The sequence below is a fragment of the Rissa tridactyla genome, chromosome 17, assembly GCF_028500815.1.
Source record: "Rissa tridactyla isolate bRisTri1 chromosome 17, bRisTri1.patW.cur.20221130, whole genome shotgun sequence".
In the NCBI taxonomy this organism is placed as follows: domain Eukaryota; kingdom Metazoa; phylum Chordata; class Aves; order Charadriiformes; family Laridae; genus Rissa; species Rissa tridactyla.
The window spans coordinates 6,366,098-6,387,849 of NC_071482.1; the positions used below are offsets into that span (position 1 = coordinate 6,366,098).

General features: G+C 43.2%; 1 protein-coding gene across 5 annotated transcripts in view; it reads left to right on the plus strand.

Annotated features, from left to right (window-relative positions):
• The first annotated feature begins 537 nt into the window (after positions 1-537).
• The window catches only part of APLP2 (amyloid beta precursor like protein 2), a 48,187-nt gene continuing 26,972 nt past the window's right edge, over positions 538-21,752 (plus strand). For all 5 annotated transcript variants that reach the window (XM_054222971.1, XM_054222972.1, XM_054222973.1 and 2 more), the window contains exon 1: positions 538-679. In XM_054222971.1, the coding sequence (XP_054078946.1) occupies positions 599-679 (81 nt within the window). In that variant the 5' untranslated portion in view covers positions 538-598. The remainder of the gene's footprint in view (positions 680-21,752) is intronic.

The following is a 21,752-nucleotide window of genomic DNA, read 5'->3' on the forward strand; positions in this document are numbered from 1 at the left end:
TTCTTTTTTTTTTTAGGTGAGGAAACCTCCTCACTTTCCTTCTGTTACCTCAGAAAACCCCCTCCTTGTCACTGTAGTGGGGAGGAAGAGGGCTTTTAGTCCACAGACCCCCACAGCGCCATACCACCCTTTAGGCTTCTCGGCGTAAGGAAGTTGCACGCAGACGGTTAATTTCTGCAGCAGCCTTAAAATAAAAGAGGGGTGGAAAATCCCCCCGGGGTGTTTCCCCGCCCGGCGTTTCCCCTGAGGGCCTCCCCGCCGCCTCAGCCCTCAGCTGTGGCCGCCATTTCCCGGCGGGGAGAGGGGAAGGAGCTCGGCCCCCCCTGGGCGGGGCATCCTGCCCCGCGCCTCCTCCTATTGGCTGGCAGCGGGGAAGGGAGGCGTGGCTCCCTCTTCCAACCACCCTTATTCACCCGGAGGCGGGGCCAGCTTTCCTCCTCGGCGCGGCGATTGGCCGTCAGCCGGGGTGCTGCGCGACGTCACTCCCCCGCCTCGCCGCGATAGGGCAGGGTGGGCGGGGGGGCGGGGTTTGGCGAGGCGGCTCCCGAGGCGGCCGCCGAGGCCGCAGTAGCGCTTGGGCGGCGGCGGAGGAACGACCATGGGCTCCGCGCTGCGCTTCCCCCTCCTGCTCCTCCTGGGGCTGGCCGGCCCCGCCGCCACGCTCGCCGGATACATCGAGGTGGGTAGGGGGCCGAGGGGCGGCCGTTGGGGTCGCGCGAGCGGCCGTTGGGGGCGCGCGGGGCGGCCGTTGGGGGCCCGGCGCCCGCCGCCCTTCGCCTCAGGGCGGCTGAGGCGGCGGGTGCGGCCCCGCTGCCGCCGAGCTCCCCCCCCACCCCGGGGGTACCGCGCATTGTCTGGCGGCGGCTGAGGGTGGAGGAGAGGCGGCTGGGGGGGGTGGGAAACAGGGCTGGTGGGACTTTTTCGCCATTTTAGGGTGTTTTTTTGCTTCTCCCCCGCCCCAAGCTGCGTTATCGCTCGGGGTCAGCCCGCAGCTGGGCTGCGGGGGTGAGGGAGGAAGGTGAGCGGCGTGTTGGGGGTGTCTGTGCCCGCACGGAGGGACCTGGAGGTTGACCAGCTTCTGCCAGACCTTCTCGGGGTAGGTGGTGATGGGTTGGCGTTTTCCCCCTGTTTTCGGGAAAACACTCCAACCCGATACCGCAGGTCTCTTATCTGGCATGGTTTAGCGGCTTCATTTCACGGGGATGCTTGGGGTTTGGGGTTGCTTTTTTTGTTTTTTTCTTCTTTTTTTTTTTTTTTTTTTTTTTGAGTAGTGACCTCTGCATTCTTGGCACGGCAGCAAGAGCTGTGAGCTTGAGATTGGTCTAGAAGCTTAGAAGAGTATTAGAGGGCAATTTCGTAGAGAAAAACCTCGGTTAAACGAATCCATTTGGTTGCTATTCGTTTGATCGATCCCGACTAAATCTTCGGGTTTGGACTGTTACCTTATCTTTCTGAGGGGATGCTTCAGCCAAGTGTGAAGGGTGTGAATTTAACATAGAAATGGTTTAGATGCTGCGGTTTATATATATATATACACACAAATATATGTGTGTGTATATATTACATTTGTATCTCTATATATGAAAGTAATTGGAGAGGAAAATTCTAACTTTATCCCTAAAACTAAAAACTTTGTGTAATCTAGCTATCTCAACGACAAGATGGATAGGAAAAAAATCTTGTCCGTTTAAAAACTTTACCCTGTAACCTATGTGTCAAAGTGAAACAGCAAAACAAAGAGCAAAGTACGTGCTGAGCTTCAAACATGGCACATAAATAGAGTTTAATAATCTACGCCTGGATGTTGTTTGGAAATGCAAAACGGCTACATCCGTCTTGTTTATGTTCTGCGTTATTTAGGGATGGATAAAGAACAGGCTTGTGGCTACCTGTGAATGGCTTGATTTGACAGTTTACAGTTAAATTTAACAAGCTCGGTTAAGCGGAACATCTACCTCAGTGCGATGCAAAAATCTGAGGCCCTAAGCTGGTGGTAATTACTAACTGGCAATAAGCATGGTTCTGTAATTTTTTTTTTTAATACGTGTTGTGTGACATTAGTCTAGTCAATTACTTTTGCTTATTCAGCCACTGTTGAGCAATAGTATTCCACCTACTTTGTACCAGTCCTTCTCTTAAATTTCTATAGATCAGTGGAAAGTGGTGATAATTGTCTTTGGAAAAAACTTGTGCGGAGGTTATCTTACAGGGAAGATAACTCAGGACTCGGTAGGGCTGCTCTAGGGGAGTCTGGTGTTGGCTAGATCAGGTTCCTTGGCATTGCTGCAGTGGTAGGGGACTGTCCTGGCTGCTCTGCGGTGGCCGGGGTAAATCCGATCCCTTCCACCTGTTTGGAAACTCCTCTAGCAGTCGGTCACTTCCTCTGCCATATCCGAGACAAATTCGGCTGCTATGCGCATCCCTTCTGGAAGCTGCTGCTTATGGACGTGTGCTACAAAATGCCAACTTGGAAAACAGATCTAGCTGTAATTTTATTCCGAAGCCTGGTGTGCCTCTGAAGAAGCAGAGTGCAGGATTTGCGGGTCGCAGGGTTGGCAAAGGGTCTGGCACAGAGGGGAGAGCAGCAGCATCACACCTCGGCACCCCAGGAGGGGCTGGCAGCCCCAGAGAATGGGGGTGTTGACCTCTTTAAAAAGGATTAAAACGAAACCGTTTCTGCTCGTTCTTTTTCAGAGGATCGCGATCGGGTTGGTTTTACAGGCTGTGGGTTCGCTCCCAACCTGCAGCAGTCTCATCTCCGCGACTGGGTGTATTGGCGTGGGGTTATGTCAGTGCAGCGGGCTGTCCTCGCTGCCTCCGCGCTCTGCTCAGCCCTTCCTGCGGCAGAACGTGCATCCTCTGAAGGCATGACAGCCACCTTCATCTGCTGACACAAAATGTCAACTGTGACATTTTAATTCTTATTTTTGCTGCCTCCTCTCCCATTGTCTTCTCTGTGGGGGACTGCAGATCTGGAGTCTTTATAGCTGCTGGATTTTCTCAAGAATAGGCTCTCGATGCAGAGCTTAGGAAGCAAAATGGTTACTGTTCTTGGTTCTTCTACTGTGATACTGTGACTGTTAGTGGATGCTATCAGGTAATGTGATGAAAATATGCAAGAGATTGATGTTTTTTTCAATAATAAAGATGATGTTTGAAAGTGTACTGGATTTTAGGAAAATGCGTAGCAATGTCTGCAATTATTAGTTTAGTTGGATTGGCACGGTCCCATTAGTTGGATTTTCTTTCGCTTGATTATCTTAGCCACCAGTCCCTGTCCCTAGAACACCCGGTAATCTTCTTATCAACTACAATTTGGTTTTCTTTCTTTCCTGCACAGAGGAAGGGGAGTGGCAGATTATTTTTTTTTTTTTAATTATTGGTATGTGAACCTTTGAGTAGGGCGTTTCCAAGGGCTTGTCATAAGTGACAGTCATTCTCCCTTTCACATCATCCTGTGGTGATGGCAGATAACCTTTGACAGTCTCTCTTTCAAGTGAATTTGAATAGAAGAGTTTAGAGAAATCATCGATACCCAGCAATTAATGTTTTTCTTTCCATACTAGTATGTGTCCTACGGTTTTGTCTGAGTTCAGTGACTGCTGTGTTTTGCTTGCGAAGTCCCTGAGAACTTCAAATAGGACTCTGATGCCAATTGGAAAAAGAAAATAAATCTATTCTAATTTAATCTGTAGTCCAATGATAAACTACTTCTGCTGTGCCCTCAAGGCCTTTAAAGATGCAAAGTTTCTTTTTTACCACTTGACCTTTTTGTATAATCAAATCTGAGGCGATGCAGACTCGATACAGCTTTTTCTTAATCATGTTTGGTTTTAGTGGTCTTTTTCCAAAGCTATCTTTGAATGCTTATGTCTGTTACCTGTCTGTTTCAAATGACCAGGATTGGGGGTGAGAAAAAACAACAGTGTGTTTTGCAGCAGAATTGTGAGTTTCATGTTATTATTTTTGTATTGTATGTTTAAATTCTCACTGACAAAAATATCAGTCTTGTGCCATTTCTGCAGACCTTGGGGACTTCTAATTGCCTGCTGCATTGAACAAAGAACTCCACCTAGGGGAAATTTCCACTTCTGTGTTGAGGTCCTGAGTAGAAACAGCTCAGTAAAATTCCAGTCTTGAGCATGTGGCCTTTGGTTTGCTTTCAGTTCCTAAAACTTCGCTTGCCAGTGTGTGTTAGGAAATACACTTTCATATGAAAGCGATTGTATGCAATGCCTCTTCTAAGCCTCAGCAAAAGCTTCTCTGAAGCAGAGATATCTATAAGGAAGTAAAGCTAATCAGAGGGACATCTGATATTGCAAAGAGGCTGTGGAATTGCTGCTGCGTTGTAGAATGCTACATAAAGGTAAGCTTTGCTCTTTGGAGAAGGCCTTAGCTCTCCTTGCTTCACATATGAAATAGTTACGACCTTTCTTAAATGTTATTTAGGCATTAATATCTCTACCAGGGATTGAATTATTTTTTTTGTTAATATGTTCTTTGCATCGCCTGAGAGTTATTCAAAACCTATTCTGTAGGTGGCTTTAGCTGGATGTGAGCTTTATTATTACATACTGCTCCTCCTTCAGCGCCTTATGGTGCAAGGAAGGATTAATGCACTGTGTTCTATATGCCAGTTAGGCTTGTCTCCAAATGTTGCTTGTAAAAATTCTGCCTTTGTTTTTTTTCTTATCTACGTGTCTTTTGGAGGCGTATGGACTCCATCTTGTAAACATAAGTTATTTTAACTGTAGCATCTGCTTCTACAAATATACTTAAACCGTCACCTTGTTCTTCAGTTGAAAATACAAGAGGAATACACTATCCCCAACTGTCTCTTTCTCGTTAGAACAACAAAGCCTTTACCTCTGCTTCTAGACTTTGGCATTTCAGATTCTTCTCATTAACTACTTAGGTCTTCTAAATTGATGTAATCCTTTAGATGCCTGCTCTCATGCTACTTATGTGCAGTAAAACTTAGTATCATTGATTTTTAGTTCGTGCAGTCAGCACCTCTGAAACACGTTGTTAATTTAAGATGATGCTCGCTCTTAATTGGAATGCTTCAAATACTTGCAATGGCCTAGAAACCATCTGGTAAGGCTTTTAATTCAGAACTGTACTTGAACTTGCAAGATTGCTCCTTTTTTCTCCAAAAGTGTTGTCTACACCCATAATGGGCATGCTCTGCTTTCTCTGCTAGCAGCGAGTTTGTCACGGGCAAATGGGGTACTCTGTCTTGAGTTTTACCTTACTGTTTACTTTAAATTGAGTCCCTAGGGTACTTTGACTATATTAATTTTGTACTTTCCATTCCGATATCTTCATTTTCAGCTTTTTGCTGTAGGTGCCAATAAGTCTGAGGTTTGTTGGGAGAGGGAGAGGAAATGGATTGACAATGTTGTGCAAAGTCTTAAAAGTAACTCTTCCATATTTGTTTATTTATTTAATGAATGCTTACCAATGTGGATTATTATAAAGCAGTAAGAAGGAAGACGTGAATGGAGAAAGTGGTCAGGTTTCTCTTTATCATTAATTGACCAAAGTGGCATTCTTTTTTTTTTTTTTCATACTATTTCTTTCAATGGCTCCTTGCTGGATACAGTAGGCTAAAAGGTGTCTTCAGCATGTTACTCCTGTTGTGTAAATAGGGCAAGCTGTATTTCAGGTTGGGTGCAGTTGGGGGAAAAAAACAAATGAACCTTCACTCCTGAGAGGCAGCACGCAAGGAAATGTGTGTTTCAGGAGAAATAGTTTGGCTGGGGTTTTTTTAGAGTTATTTCCTAACGTTAGAATTGCACTTGTTTTAATCTATGAATTCCTGCAGCTGTAAGCAGGGATATACTCCACATGTAGATCTTGCACGTGAATAACGCTTTTTTTTTAAACTTCGGCACTAGATTTACTCCCTTCACCCCCATCTGCCTACTTGGTCGGAGTTAAATATATGTTTCTGACTGTGCTTTCTGTAAGCTCTGTCTCATGTGAGAACATGGAAAATCAACATAGAAAAGAAGACAGAAGTGAAATTCACTTTCTGGCGTGGCTTTGAAGTGGTTGATAAGTTCTAGTGCTTGCTCCACGGTCTGATTGGGTTGATGTTGAAAATGCAAAATTTCATCTTTATGTGCGTTTGTAAAAGTTGTCCAACTTGGGGTGAATGATCAGAACACTAATGTTCTGCAAATGGTGTTAAACTAATCTTTCTAGCAGCAAAGCATAGCCTGCTTGGCTTTATGTAATCAGGTGTCCACCTGATCAGAAACGCACGCGGCTAAGCTGCTTACCAGCACTTCATTTTCAAGTATTACAGTGGGTGTTTTGTATATAGCTGGTGGAGAACAGAATGCCTTCGCTATTTTTCCGAGCTTGACCCATAGATGCATTCAATTTAGTTATAACGTTTTGGTGTCGTATTTTGTGCTGTCAGCCACAATCGTGTTCTTGTACAAGATCATGCATTGCAGACCTTCGTTTTGGTTTATATCGTTAGCGGTGTGCTAGTCACTCTTAACTAGTGTGCAGAGTCAAATGCTGTCGCTCTCCGTGGCATTTGATGTTTCATTTCACTTTCCATTTTCATTGGCGACAATGGGAAGTCAAATCACATGTTGGTTCTCTGTGCTTCCTAAGGAAAGGAACTGATGGATGAGGCACAGTCCAGAAAGGCTTTTGTTGCCTGCTGCAGGCAAGCCTGGTTCCTGAACATGTACGGATGTATGTCTTCATCTGTTTTAGAGATCAAGACTTGATCTCTGCTGGCCAAGCTGGCACAGTAGTCTGGGAGGACCGCTGCTGCTGTTGTTGGGCTACCATGGTGTTGGTGTGCTGACTGCAAGGATAATGGCTTCACTTGAGGTGGCTTTTTTCCCTGCAGATTTTTTTTTTCCAAAGATGACAATGTTATGCCTTGCAGTAACATCTTTTAGCAGTGGTTTGTGGGAAGTCTCAGGTCTCAAGCCTGCTGAAGAGTGTCTGGCTACAGAGTTTAATCTTCTGTGTGGGTGCCCTTCTGGGGAATTCCTCTCCTGAACCTTTGAAAGTTTCGCTGGTTATTTCAGCTCCCGGGATTTCCTGCACAGATGAGCAGTGCGGCAGCTTGCTGTGGCTAGGCAAGGCCTTTGGTTGATGACGTGGGGTCTGAAGTTGTTATTCCATGCAGCGCATGAGCTTCAGAGTTTAGAGAGGAGACAAAATCAATAATACTTGTTTGGCTCGGGTGGCTTTTCTGTGCTTTGAGACTAACTGAAAATCATTATGAAATGATGACTTTGAGTTCAAATTATTCAAGTCACCAAATATAAAGGACATAAATTAGATGCAGCCTGAAAAAAAAACCCAAAAAACCACAGAAGGTGGGAGGTGACACTTGTTCCCGGTTGTCTCAGTAAAGCTTTGTGTGTCTTAGCTCTGAGGTAAGGCACCGAGTCATCAGCAGAGTTACGGTTCTCCTCGACTGTTGGTAACATGACTAATACGTGGTATCATGCAGAGGTGCGGCGTGGATGATAACTGTGCTTCGACACTCGGATTCCAGGCTTTGGCTCAGTGACAGGAGTGCATTTAAGTAATTTCATGCAGTAAGCCTCTCTCTAACAAAATTACAACAGTCAAAACTGTGTTTTGATTCAGGTCAAGGACAGAGAGAGACACATACGAGTACACAGAGGTGGTTCCTTACTCTAGCAGTAGGTTGATACTTGGTGGAGTATCCATTTAAGAGTAGCTAATTACCATCTCGTTACTGACGACTTCATGTTTAAATAAAAGTAGTGTTCAACCTTGAAAGTTCCCTCACTCATTTAGGTCTTTTCTCCGCCAACAAGCGTTTGCAGCTCAGGTTCTATTTTCAAATCAATATGTTCTGATGTTGGTCAGCATGCTGTGGTTTTGGGGGAGGGTTTATTTTGTGGGTTTTTTTAATTCTTGCATTCGAGAGTGTTTTATTATTCTGTTAACTCTCTACTATAACAGAGGCTTGCATTTTCTCACACCACTGCTGTGCTTGGGTTCTTTAATCTGCCACCTCAAAGCACCAAAATAGTCCGTGAGGAGACCTCAAAAATGGTCTGCTGATGATGTTGTTGCAAAGATGAAACAGCGCTTTGGTAACTGCTTGGTATTTTCCAGGAGTCGCCCCATGCTAACTTCAGTTCTGAGACGCTTAAATCAAAAGCCAAACATTTGCATTTTTAATCTTTGGGCTTTTCTTTAAAGGCTCTTATGTTATTTTTAGCTCCAGCTCCCTGCCAAAAGCTTTGTCCCTTTTCTTTTGGATTTTGGGTTGATGAATCCTCCTAGTTATGATGTCATTGCGTAGTGTGAAGTGACAGCAACAAAAAGAAAAATCTTGCCGATACCATCTGTTAGAATAAACATTATGCACTCGTGCTAGATTTCAAGCGGATTTGGATTGCATATTCACAACAGAAGCTGGTCTGTGCTTAGACGTATGGTAACCTCCAGCATAAAGCTTTTAATCACCGAATTCTCTATGTGGTTTTGGACTTGGCATGACACATTGCCCGGTCTGAGTTAAGTAGTAGGTGTTTTTTTATCAGTGTTTAATCTTTTCCCATTCATATTGGGAGTAGCAACTTGCCAAAAATGGTCCTAGAGGAATCTGCGTGAATTAGTTTAATTCACTAATACCAAACGCTGGTTGACTTCTTACGCTGGTAGTCTTACAATAATTGTGGCCTGAAATAGAGAGGGCCAGATTTGCTTTAATCTGCTAAGTATTCCTCTCAAAAGATTAAATGCAAAATGTCGATTCAAACCTGTGGTTTGAGTTCCCAGTGAATACATCGGCATCTGAACGTGAGTCTTTCTGTGCATAATTTATCAAAGCTCTTGTTGAAGAAATTGAATTTGATGTCTGGTTCGTTTTACGCAGCAAGATCGCATAGGCGTTTAGAAACCCTAAAGAATGAAACAGTGTCAGCATCCAAGCTAAGCCCATTAGCCTGCGTAACGGTCTTGGCCAAAGATTAATTCTCAAGTGTAGGGTACGGCAGTGCCCATGCATGCACTTAAATGTTGCTGCCTGTCAGGAAAAAAGGAAACTGAGAAATTGTTGAGGGCGCACGTTATCGTGGAAACCAGTTATTACTCTTGAATGGAGCAGGACGCTCGCAGCTCCCATTTGGACTGTTGGAATAAGATTAAGTGCCTCTAAGTAGTTTGAGTTGCAGGGTTTCAAATAACCGCTTCATTTCCAGAGTCTAAGTAGAGCCTTGTAGCCTCAGCGCTGGAAGCATCAAGCGGTGGAGAAGGTTTTTTTTTCTCTTGGTAGCCAGCCAAAAAAGTTGGGCTCTTGTGTTTGCGACATATTGGTGTATTAGAACTCAGCCTTTGGAGACGAGTGTACACAGTGCTGCGGACTTACCTGGGCAAGTGCCAGACCCCAGAAGAGGCTGAATGAATTCTTGATGGGGGCCGTGGAATGAATTTAGGATATTTCTGTGGACATGGGAAGCTTGGGCATCATGTCACAGCAGAAGAGACTCGCTGGAGGCTTTAAATACAGGAAAAAAAAAAAGTGTTCCTGCCCCCGTCACTCCTGATAAATGCTGTCTTGTTCAAATTGCATCAATACTTGCTCTGCAACAAAGCTAGTCAGTATGTGGATATTCTGTTTAGGGCAACAGCCGCTTTCTCGGAAGCAATTTCCCAATAACAAAGGCAGGAGATGAATGGCCTGCCAGAGCGCAGGCTTGATGCAATGTAATATTTTGCACTGCTGTATCCCTGCGTTATCCGCAGCTGGCTTTATGGTCTGAATCACAGCTTGTGATTTGCTTAGGTCCTTCACTTTCTGCCTGCGTGCTTATGCTTTTGGTTTTATCGGTCTTTTCATTGTACGCATGTACAAGATATATTTGAGTTTGCGAATAAGAGCTTACACTGAGATGAAATCTGTTACCGACATTTGAATCCATAGTACTGTGTTTTAGATAAATTAATCCTTCATTTTAAATGCTTGCGTCTTGCTTCAGAAAGTCTTCATGTCTCGGGTTGAGGCAAAGAAATAAGCATCAACCATCTGATCACCTCGAAGCCCTTTTGCCTTCCCTCCCTGTCCACCGGGTCCTTCACTCAGTGAGGTGGCTCCAAGGAAGACCAAGGAGAAGAGCCGGTTTCCTAACGTAGCAGGGCTGTTAAGATGACAGGAGATCTTCTGTCAGATTTGCTTAAAAGTAAACTCTGCAATACAGACAAAAGACATTTTGAAGTTGAGGCTGAAATTCCTAGGATTGCATGAATTTGTTGCGCTCGATTATATTGAGCAGGCTTTTGCAAGTTACTTCACATGGGAATTAGTGTGATGAGAAGAATACTTTTCAAAGTATAACCGTATGGGAGGTTTTCCACAAGGCATCTATAGCATGTTAATTCCCTCTTTCATTGCCGGGCACTGACTAGAATGCATCATTGTAGTCCTTTTGTAATAGATGCTGATGTATTTCCAGAGCATTACTGTTCTGAAACGGCCAGTGTCATACTTCTAAGTCATATGTATGCACACAGCTAGAGTGGTTGTTTCAGAGAAGAATGCTGTGAAGATACCTACAGAATTTGGGCTGCAAGCTTCGTCTATACTGTAGAAGAGAAGAAGTGAGCAGCGCTGTTTTCGAAGTCTCTAAATGGCCTTTTGCTTGAGGCAAAAGCAAAGATGACTTCACTTCATTGGCCTTGCTGTCCTTGGTTTCCATTTGGCTTTTTGTGTTTCCTGTCACTGTCTTTAAAGATTTTTGCAAAAAGTTAAATCGTTATTCCCCATTATGTAAGTGGCTGATAGCGTTACTCATATTGTTCTGCTATTTTATTTAATAGTCTGTGATTATTAAATTTATTTTGATCATATAACTGAGGGCATAACAAACATTTAGCTACAGCTGGCAGCGAAATTAACTGCCTAAAATGGGCTTAATGTGCACAGCTGTTCGTAGCTAAACTTTCAGCAGCTATTCCCCTGGTGTTGACTTTGAGATGCGTTGCCACTTACATAGTTATTCATTTATTTATTTTTTTTAAGAGGATGCTACTGACCTGCCTGTAAGCTGCTTCTCGTGCTGTAACAGGGGACTGGTAGAATTTTTACTGTTCATAGCAGCTACCTTTAAATACTCCAGCTCAAGTAAAGCAGAGCCTTTTGTTTCGTAATATTTGCGTTGGAAATGAGTTCTGTACTTTGGAATGTCTCTTCAAATACATCTCTGAGCAGCTTCTATCTAATAATGCGTATCTACATGACATCTAGGATGACGTTCTTCAGTGATGAAGAGGATTAAAATAGTCATTAAGCTGCAAAATACACCACATGTCATGTAAAGTCCAAAATAAAGATACAGACAGACTGAACATGCTGGAGTGGTACAATCTGTTGGAATGCATCAGGATGTGAACGTCTTCAACTCGCGCCAAATTTCAACTGCTCATATTGCAGAAAGATGAAACTGGGGCCGAGTTTGCACATGGAAACACTCGGCCTATTGTTGTCTGCAGACACACTTTCTTTCTTTCTTTTTCTCTCCTGTGTGTGAATGGGTGGTCGGTCTCCACTGCAACACCTTGGCTCCCGATTTAAAATCGTGTATTTGTTAGGATACTTCCTAACAAATGGTGAGAACTAACCTTGGGAACAAATAGTGGCCTCAAAGCAGAGGACCGTTTTTATTATTCCTGTCTCTGGGTTAATATTTCCATCCCTATTACTGATAGGTATAACTGTGAAAATACAGATGACGTCCAATGGAATCCCGCGACTGGATAGTCCATTTGTCTTTGCTGTGCAGGCTTTAGAATTGCCACATAGCCGTGATCCACAGGAATTCACTTTCTGCCTGTTACCTAACCTGTTTTCCTCCTCAAAACTGGTATAACGACCGGATACAAAAAATCTCAGTGCGATATTTTCAGAGTTCTCTAAATGTTCCTAGCCTCATAACACAAATAAATCTAGTACTGGTCTCACTGCTGTCTAGGCTAGCTGGGGATTGTGTAGGGAGAGGCAGCCTCAAAATTAAGACGTAATCTGTTAAGGAGCTCGTTTGGGCTCTCGATGATTGTGGGGGTTTTTTAGATGTCCAAAATAAGGCTAAGAGAATGAGAGAAGTTTCTAGCTGTCTCATACTATTGCATCATCAAGCTGTAGTTTCAACATGGCTTTCTCGGGTGCTGATCTGTTACGATGTGAGACATCTGCATATATTCCATAGGGTTAATCCACAGCAGTGATTTCGCAGATTCTGGCGAGGTTAATATTTGCAGCTGAGCTGTGCACGCAGACGTGTTTCGGAATTAAAAAAGCCCCTTAGTGGGCCGTGCCCGAAGTCAACTAGTGAAAAACAAAACCACCGCTCCCTGGGGTTAGAACTTTATGCAACGTTTTCATCCTTTGACTTTGCAAAAGCTCTATTGAAACTACTCAGCCCATGGCTAGGAAAATGGTGAGTGGCCTATTGCATCAATACGCAAATCGATCTCCCCCCCAATGACTGTCCCAGTGATGGGATTTACATGTTAAGTCAGCATTTCCATTACTGTCCATATCTGCTTGTAGGGTCAAAGAAAGTAAAACTTGCTTGTGATGGCTCGCCGTTTATTTCTTCCTCACTCAAGCGTGTATCACGTTGGACAAAAGCAGGTAAAAAAGCTTCTCCAAGAAAATAGTCTTCCTCTTTTCCTGTCTCGATAGCCTTTTCCAAACAGGAAAATAAAGAATTTATTTGGAATACTTGCGTTCAAAACAACACATCCTGAAGTTTTTCTTTACTGTTCCTCCAGCTGGAGGATACTATGTCTGTAGGCAAAAAAAAAAAAAAAAAAAAGATAGTAGTAGTTTTCAGGGACCTTGAAGAGGAATTTCTGTGGGGTGATGGAAGTTCTTGGTGTATACTGCCTCTTTCAGATATAACTTGATTGTCTAAAACTGTTCTGCTTGTTCTTTTTCAAAGAGCAATTTCCCCCACTGTTGCAGAACAGGCAGGTTTTGCCTCCAGATTTGTAATAAAGCTTTCAGCTCGTGATGGTTTTGTGCTTCGAAGCCCGTATTGAGGTGTCATATTTCTTAAAACTCGTCCAAGACCTGACGGTTGGGCGGCTGCAGTATGTAACTTCTTCCAACAATCTAATGCTCAATTGTAGTTCAACTAAGACAGAAAAGAAGAAAATGCTGCTTTCTATCCCCTACCTTGAAATTTTCCAGAAGATGCTTAAGGAAACCTGAAGGAAATAGCTATCAGTGTACACAGAGTTCATTCTTCCCACTGAAACCCAAAGAAATTGCTAAAAAAGGGAAATCTTATTTTGTCAAGGATAAAAATCTCCCGTTTTGTTTTATTTCCATGAGGTGCTACACGATCTGATACAGCTCAATAGACTGAAGAGCTGTAAAACTCGGCATATGGAAATCAGGTGTGTTTGTACAACACACCACGCCAGTTAAATGTTATGCAGTGATAGTCCTGAATTATTAGAGATTCTAGGCTAGCTTCTGTTGAACTAGTTTTACTTTCTGGATCAGCAAAATAAGTAAAGGGGATCTCAACCTAGCCTGCTTTAGTCTGTGCTATAAATCACCGCTTAATTTTCTAATAGCATTAAGCAGTTATTCTAAGTAGAGATCTGTTGCTTCTCTTAAAGGAACTGTTTAATACATCCATTAGAGTTTCGGTATGCTAGCCTAGCTATGATATGACGCTGTGACTATTAAACCCCAGCTGATAAATTAATGCTTCTGAAATAAAATGCTACTAAATTAGTCAGTATTGCTTTTAAAGAGTAAAAAATTGAAATCCATTAAGTGATTACTGAGGTCCTTTCTTCACTTTCTGTGACCCTGCTGCTGACAAAACTTTTCAGGGTACTTCAGAAGGCTCTTTTGTCGTTTGACCTCTCTCTTGTGACAGTCTAGGTGTTTGAGCTCTAGGGACAGAGAGGAGTCCACCTTTTATCCTCTGCTTTGAAGAAGGAAGTAGGTTTGAGATTTGAGCCTAAATTCTGCTAACAGTGCCAGGATCCTTCTGAGGGATGTTTGGCTGTTGGGTGACAAGCTGAAAAATAAACAAGGCATTCGTCTTCTGACTCTTGGAAGTAAGAAGTGTTGCTCTGAGCCATCGTCAGCCTCTTTGCTACTTAAGTAAGAAGTGCTTGTCGTTCTTTTTCCTGCTCTTACTTGCGCGCTCACCTCCAGGTTGCCAGCATTAGTGGAACGAAACTGGCAGCCTTTCTTCAGTTTTGTTGCTGATTACTGGGATCAAAAATAGCTCCAGTCAGGGAAATGAAAGACCATTTTTGGGGTGAGAATTTGAGATGGTTTTGCTAAGTTAATGCTCTTGCATTTATTTTTTAGCCATAAAGGGTAGGAGCTTTTCCTAATGAGCAGCTAACTGAAGACTAAACTTTCTTGGGGTGATGTTCTTTCCATTTAAGAAAAACATAATCGCTTACTGTAGCTGAATAAACTTACAGTATCAGTTCGGGAATCTTTTAAATAGCAAATACAAAGATTATTTTTTTAAAGCACTGATTTCTGCGCCCCTAGGCATTAAAAGTTCTTAAAAGATTTTGTTTTGTACACGAGCAATGATGTAAGGTGCTGCCTGAAAGATACTCCATAACAAGCCATAAGCAGTTCTCAGAATAAATAACAGGAGGTGGTGTGTGGGAAGATGCGTGGGGAGATGTTTTTGCTTTAAAATCCTAATTTGCATTATTTCCCAAATATGTTTAATAAGAGCTAGAGTTAAGTTATCCGTTCTCAGTAATATCTACTAACTCGTGACTATTTCCATAGAACTCTATAGAAGTAACCTGTGCTTTTGACAGAACGTTAAAAGTTTTAAGTGTAAACATATCCTTGGTTTGGACACTGAAGATGGCAAGGCTGTTCCATAATTTTTTTGGTAAGATGTTAATTTTGGTGTGGTTCAGCATACGCTTGGCAAGGCTCTGGGAGTAGCAGCAGTGATGAAAGCAGCCCCGTATTTTAGCTGTGGGTTTCCTATTTTCAAAAGATGGCCATTGGCATGGTTTGGAAAGCCAAGACTTAAAAACCTCACGGTTTCCTCTTCCAGATTTGAAGTTTCATTTGGACTGTTTGGAGGGCAGAATTACCGATTACTTTGGGGTTGGGTTGGTTTTTTTGGTGTTTGTTTTTGGTTTTTTTTTTTTTTTTTTTTTTTTTTTTTTTTTAGAAGATTGTGAATTTGGGAGTGGAAAGCACTCAGTGTGGCCTGCAGAGCTTCAGCGGGGTTAGAGCAGTGCCTCTTGCTATAGGCAAGTTTGTGTGTGGCCTAATTGCAGGGCTGCAGATAACAAACGAGTATTTTATCATGTTCCAAACCAACTGCAGTCTGTGCACATAAATAGCCATTCTGTGATACTGAACAACCTCTATAAAGGGAGGGTTACTTGAGCTCAGGAATGGTTGAAACCAAAACCAAACTGCATTGCTGACTGCATTCCCACTTGTTATCTTTCCTTTATCTTGCATTTTTTTCCCAGGTATTTTTCTTTGCCACTTCAAATTCTTGATGCTCTGTTAAAATATGCCCTTCAATTTCCTGCTTGCTTTGTGTTAGATAAAAGCACAATCTGTGCAGCCTTTTTATCTCCAGTCGTTCGAGTGGTTAGATGCATGGTTAGACCGAGTAACCACAGGTTCCTACAGTGGTCTCTCCATTGCAGGCTTTTTTTGTGAAGCTCCCAGTGAGCTTCGCGAGATCTCTAAAACAGATATTCTTGCTGGTTTGGGAGAGGTTTTTCGATTTGGTTTGGTTTTTTTCCCCCACCCCCGGAATGCTAAATCACTCTGAATCGATAGTAAAGGTTTGGTTTTTTACCTGGCTGATGTTAATATATTATTCTCTCCTCCTTCTCCCTACCAGTTTTGTCCAGTAGGAAAGCTAGGGGACAAGTGTGTGTGTGTTGTGATGAGTTTTAGTCCAGAAGTTATTTTTGCTTCAACACATTGCTTTGAAGTGACGAAAGGTTTTGTAAATGTACTTTCCTGTGTATTATGGAATCTCAGTATCCTGGTAACCACAGTGATTATATTCACTAACTCTTATGTAGCTGAAGTGCCTGAAGATGGAAAGGACTTGCTTTCGAACCGTGGGGAGAAGTTACTTACAAAATAGCGTATCTCAGTACTCCTCCATACATGTGCTGTTGAAGCCTTTGTGCTGTGAACAACGATAGTTCATACTAACAGTCAGCTCAGTAATGAAAGTTAGATCTGAAAAGGGAGTCACGTTTTTTCCTGAGCGGAGTGAAACACTGTTGAATCATAACCGCTCTCCCTACATTGTGTTTTGCATCTCCATTCCAGTTGTCCAAGAAGGCAAAATTGCCCTGTAGCCTTTTTCTTCAGTAGATTTTTTAGTGTATGTGAAAACGTTAACTTGCACTGAAGTTTTCACTTGCTGGCTAACTAACAAGACGTCTTGCATCTCTGTGGTTCAGATGCCCAAATAATTCATGTGGGAAAGCAGTAATTAGTCTTGCTGTGCAAGACAGGATGATGACACAGATTGGAGCGATGAGGGGTTGAGGATTAAACCGGGCTGAGCCCACTGACGGGTGACCTTAGGCAAGTCACTCGACTTTGTGCCTTAGTTCAGCCTGGTAATAAATAGGTCTAGCCTCCATGTGCTGTAATAAGACTTAGAATCGCTCCGCCAAAAGAGTGCTGTAAATAGCCCCGTTGCTGTGTTTTGCTGAAAAGGGGAAGGAAGTGGCCGTAAGTGGAGCTGTCTGATACTTCGCATGAAGATTGTTCCTGGTGTCCTTGTGACGAGGGGAGGGCAGCCGGACTGATAAAGCATATTTGGACCTGCTTTTGCACAGTGTGAGGCTTATTAATGGCATCATAGTACTGCCTACCTCTTCTTTCGCCCTTATATTTTTAGGGTGGCTTTTGTGGTAAGCTGTTCCAGTCCCATTGCACACAAGGTTTAGTTTTGAAACCTTGAGGCTTATTAATTAATCTTTTTAAAAGGACACTGTTCTGGGTACGGTAACATTTGTTCAGGGAATGTTCCAACTGAGTTGTTCTGAACTTCATCTCTCTGGGGGTAGAAAAGAGGATGCCAAAGGCAACCATGTTACACAAACAACTTCAGGAAGCCAAGACTGCGCTGAATCCTGGCTTTACTGGATTTGATGGCTGCTCCCCGAGACCAGCTATGCACCAGGACTGCCTGCAGTGTTGCTTTCCCTCTCTGAATGTGGCAGTTCCCCGGTGCAAATGTGACAGGCAGATTATCTGCCCAATGACTCATGTAGGCTTGGTTTATGGAGCATGATAAACCAGAGGAGGAGGGGGAAATAATCTACTACCTCGTTAGTACAAGTTCCAAGGGCAAAGAGGCTGCCTGTCAGACACAGGTAGTTGGAAATCTCCCCTTTTCCCTGTAGAAAGACAGAGGAAGGTGCAAAAGCAGTAAGGCATAATTGAGGCTTCAGCAATGTTTTGCTCTTCGTAATGCTACGGTTGATGTTGGCACGTATGAAAGTACATAGGTTATTGTCGCTGAACTTCCGAGTGTTCGAGGCTGCGTGTTAGCCATAAACAGCGGCGATCTAAATATAAACTGCACCCGAGCTAGGACTGCAGCTCCTGCCTTGGTTTCCAGTTTTCTGCTGGTGCAGAATCCTCTGCCACAAAAGTCAATAAAGGACGAGCAGATGAGAACTCCACCCCTTCCAGCAAGTTAAAGTAAGCCAAAGACTGCTTTACTGAGATTTCTGCCATTTAAATTCAAAAGCAAACACAGGCTGGTATTATCAGCTCACACCAGATCTGCCTGCAGACAATAATTCTTCCTGTCTTGGACCTCTGCCCATGTGCATTATTGTAATTATCAGCAATTTAAAAAAAAATAAAGCAATAAAGCTAGGATGAGCTGCTAGTCTGTAGATTTACTGCCTGCTGTGTCAGGCATTCATTAGCCTTCCTGGGTTCAAGCCACCTATCTGCTGAATAAAAGCAGGAAGAGAAGCTAAGGAAAACAAAGCGTGAAGCACAATTTGAAGCACGAATTGAAAGCTCTGCTCGTGTTTACAAGTTATAAATCCAAAACCAGGGGACTTTTAAGTATTCTGTTCAGAAGTTCTTGCACGGAAAGCCCCTCTGCCAACTTCCCTCACTCTTTAATTGAAGTGTTGGTTTCCTGGATACTAACTTGCCATAAGCTGTTAATTCACAGGTGAGATTCACGGCAATGAACATTAGATTTAAGGGCTGTGCGGCACATCGAGACCCATGAAGGCTCAGCTCTGCAATGCCAGCCCAGCTGTTCTCCCTCCAAAAGCTTCACATCAGATGTCAGTGGTAGAGTTTGCGACTGCGACGTCTCTTCCTGATTTTTTTATTTTGCTAAGTGCTGGCCTCTCCTTATGGAAGGAGAAGTGCCCATGAACTTCATCTGTGTAGACAGCAGTAATGCAGGGTGTGCAGCTGGGCTTGAAGCAGCCAAGTCCCTGCACAAATATGCGTACCGATTTCTCAGCCAAGGAAAGGGTGAAAAGTTAGAATACTCACACATTTAAAAGCGGCAGCCGTCAAGGGTTATGCTCACAGGAAGGCTGATGAGGCAACAAGACTCATTTTTGTATCAAAGGAACTGTTAGAATTCCTCAGTGGTCTTGAAAGACTTAATTTATATCCTCCATATTTGTGGGTATTACACTGACATAGGAGGAGTTGCAGTGTTGCACTCCATATAGAATAGGAAATGTTTTGGTTTTGGTTTTTTTTTTAGAAAAAGTCCAGAAAAGCTACTTTTTCCCCCTCTCCTTTTTTTCTTTAATTAAGTAAAGGTGGGAAGAGTAATTTATCTGAATAGGGACTGTGCTGAACAGCATGTTCTGGAGTCCCTCAGGTTGTCGTTCATGTGCCTTTTGATTTAATAAGCAGTATTACTTTCATGGGGCTTCACTTAATTAAAAACAAACAGTGCAAGTAATCTTTCAAAGTACTGCCTGGCATTTTTTGTCAGTGTAGCAGCAAATAGTTGTGGAATACTTGTAACTCTTCAGAGCAGGAAATCTGATCTGACCTGCAGACAATCCTGCAAAAGGCCGTGCATTTTCTTTTGAGGCAGTGAATGCCCTCAGTAGCTATAAATCTGTGTTCTCTGGCCACCAAGTCAATGCGATTCACTATTCGAGCTTTTTTTCAGCAGCTTATAAATTCTAGAGACTGGAGTTTCAGTTTTAAAGCAACTTAATCTTCCGTGGTTTTATCCAGCCAGGTCTCCTCACGTATTGCGGCAGAGGGAGCCTGATGGAAAGCAGGAGCAGTATGAGTTTTCCTAGCAGGCTCTCGATATTTCTCAAGCCTTGCAGCCCTTCTGCCCTGGATCCAGGGGCCAGCAGCTCTCATCGTGCTTGTGCAACAGGTACTGCACGTCTGGTAGCTGACGTGTCTGCACCAAACGCGTTAGCTGGGAGACTGTGATTTTCTAGCATAAATGAAAAGGGAATCTAAGATTTCCTGCTAAGCTTCCATCCGCTCTGGTTTCGCTGGAATAAAGACTCATATTCCAGCGAATGGGATCAAACGGGCAAGGTTATTGTAACGTTTGACCTCACGGAAAATTCAGAATGTAGTTAAATTTGACGTTTTGCAGGTACCTTTATGCTACAAAGGAAAGCTCTCGGGTACGCCTTTCTCTGAAATATAATGAACAACAACTCTTCACAAAAGAGAAATCGCCTTCCTATCCTGAAGTCCCCTGCAGCATGCCAGAAGGCTTTCCTGAATAACATCCGATAGGGAGCTGCATAGACAGCATGCTCAATAAGCTCCGTTGTGATGAGGTTTAACAGAACCTAGAAATACAGGGCAAAGAAAATGGGTGTGTTTTTCATGTTTTCGTTTTTTATGCCTTTTTGAGCCTGACCTGCAGTGTAATGCCTACGTTTCAGGGGTAGATGTGAAACATTCTTGATTTTACATAAGTTGATAGGAATTCCTTTACGTTGTTATTCCCAGCATTGAAGTAGAGGAAAACTAGAGAGCAGAAATGACTTAAAATCACAAAAAATCCTCCCCGAAGAACATCATTGTGCTGTGTAGTGCCCTTAATCTCTAACCTTGCATCCCTCGTTTGAGGTGGTAGATACTTGCAGGAAGAAAAGGCATGACCCTTTTTTAGAGCATCGAGCCCAGGCCTCTGGATGGGTAAAGCTCACCGATCAAACCCGCTGTCACAAGCAGAAGCAGCTAGTAGTAAATAAAAGACTGGATACTTGGGCAGAGGCACTTCCATCAACGAAGAAGAAGATTTAGAGGTTTGAATTCCAGTGTTTCGGGACCATAAATCAGGCGTGACAGGGTGAGGAGTGTAACTGACATTAACTGGCCAGAGATTTATGTGTTTATGGAATCAAATACTTCTTTGGTCTTGGAAAGCAAACTGGATTACAGAATTGGACCAAAAGGCAGAGCGGAATTTATCATGAAACATCTTGTAAATGCAAGTGCCAGTGAGGAAAGTGGCAGTTTATGTAACAGTCTTTTCCCAAATAACATTTGTCTTGCTCTCATGTTATGGATATATATTAATAGGATAAGAGCTTCTAACGTAATGGTCATCGAGGATGTACACAACTGGATGAACTCTCTTCCATCTTGTGTATGTTGCCCCTCCCCAGCTGTCAGTCTGCTTATTTAAGAGACGGAATAGTTATTCCCCAGCACTAAAAGAGGCGGCTGTTTCCATTTATGGCTGGGAAATTCCCGAAGAAAAATGTGCTGTCAGTTTGTTCATCCCTCTGCAATGTGGAATGGGTGAATTCTCTGAAGTATTGAAGAGCTTAATGAACGACATGGCTTTATCCCAAGCTTTGCGCTGGTTTACAGGTTCTCCAACCCTCCGTTTGCCAAATGATGCCTGACTGTAGAGTAGCTAACCTCAGGCATCACCAGCCTGAGTGATCTTTTATGTTTGGTACACCAAAGGCAATTGTGGGGAGCAACAGATAATGATTTTGTCCCAAAAAGCTCTTGTGGATGACTTTCTTCACTACTTAAGTAGCAGTGTTAAAGGCGTGGCCTCCACTGGTACAGATGAAGTTTGCTGTGCCGTATTCTCTCATTACAGGTAGAATGAGATTAAAATTCTAAATTAAATAACTGATGCGTTAGGCGGCTGGAGTGGATGAAGAGTGGTGAAAAATGGGAGCCTTACTCAAAAACCTTACCTTGCAGGCCATGGGGTTAAAGATTCAACTTGTGTGTATCAGAGCTCATTAACTTACTCAACAGTGCAATTCAAGAAAAGATTTCTTCCATTTGATTAAAAGTGATGAAATCAAGCAAGTAATTAGTCTCGTTTGTTCAGCTGTGAATTGGGGCTTAGCATGTTCTGGTAGCTACGGCAACAGCACTCGACTGATATGCAAACTATTTGAGCAATCCATGGAGGAGGAACGATACCTTTGCCACAGTGCCGAGGTGTCAGGCCGGAGAGACAGCAAAAATAAACAGGAGCTGCCATCAGTATGTAAATAGGGGGTGGTGATGACTTCAGGAGGTTGGTATGTGTTTGAACAGGAGTTTTGCTCATGCAAGAGCTGTTATGAATGGATTACTTATGGATGTTTCTGCCTCTCGGGATGGAGCCTGCACCTCCCCTGCTTATGCACTTACCTTATTTTGCTGCATACTTGTTAAGTTTGCTGTGAAGAAAACAGATTTCAAGCTTAGGCGGTGCTGATGATCTCCAAACCGTTCATAA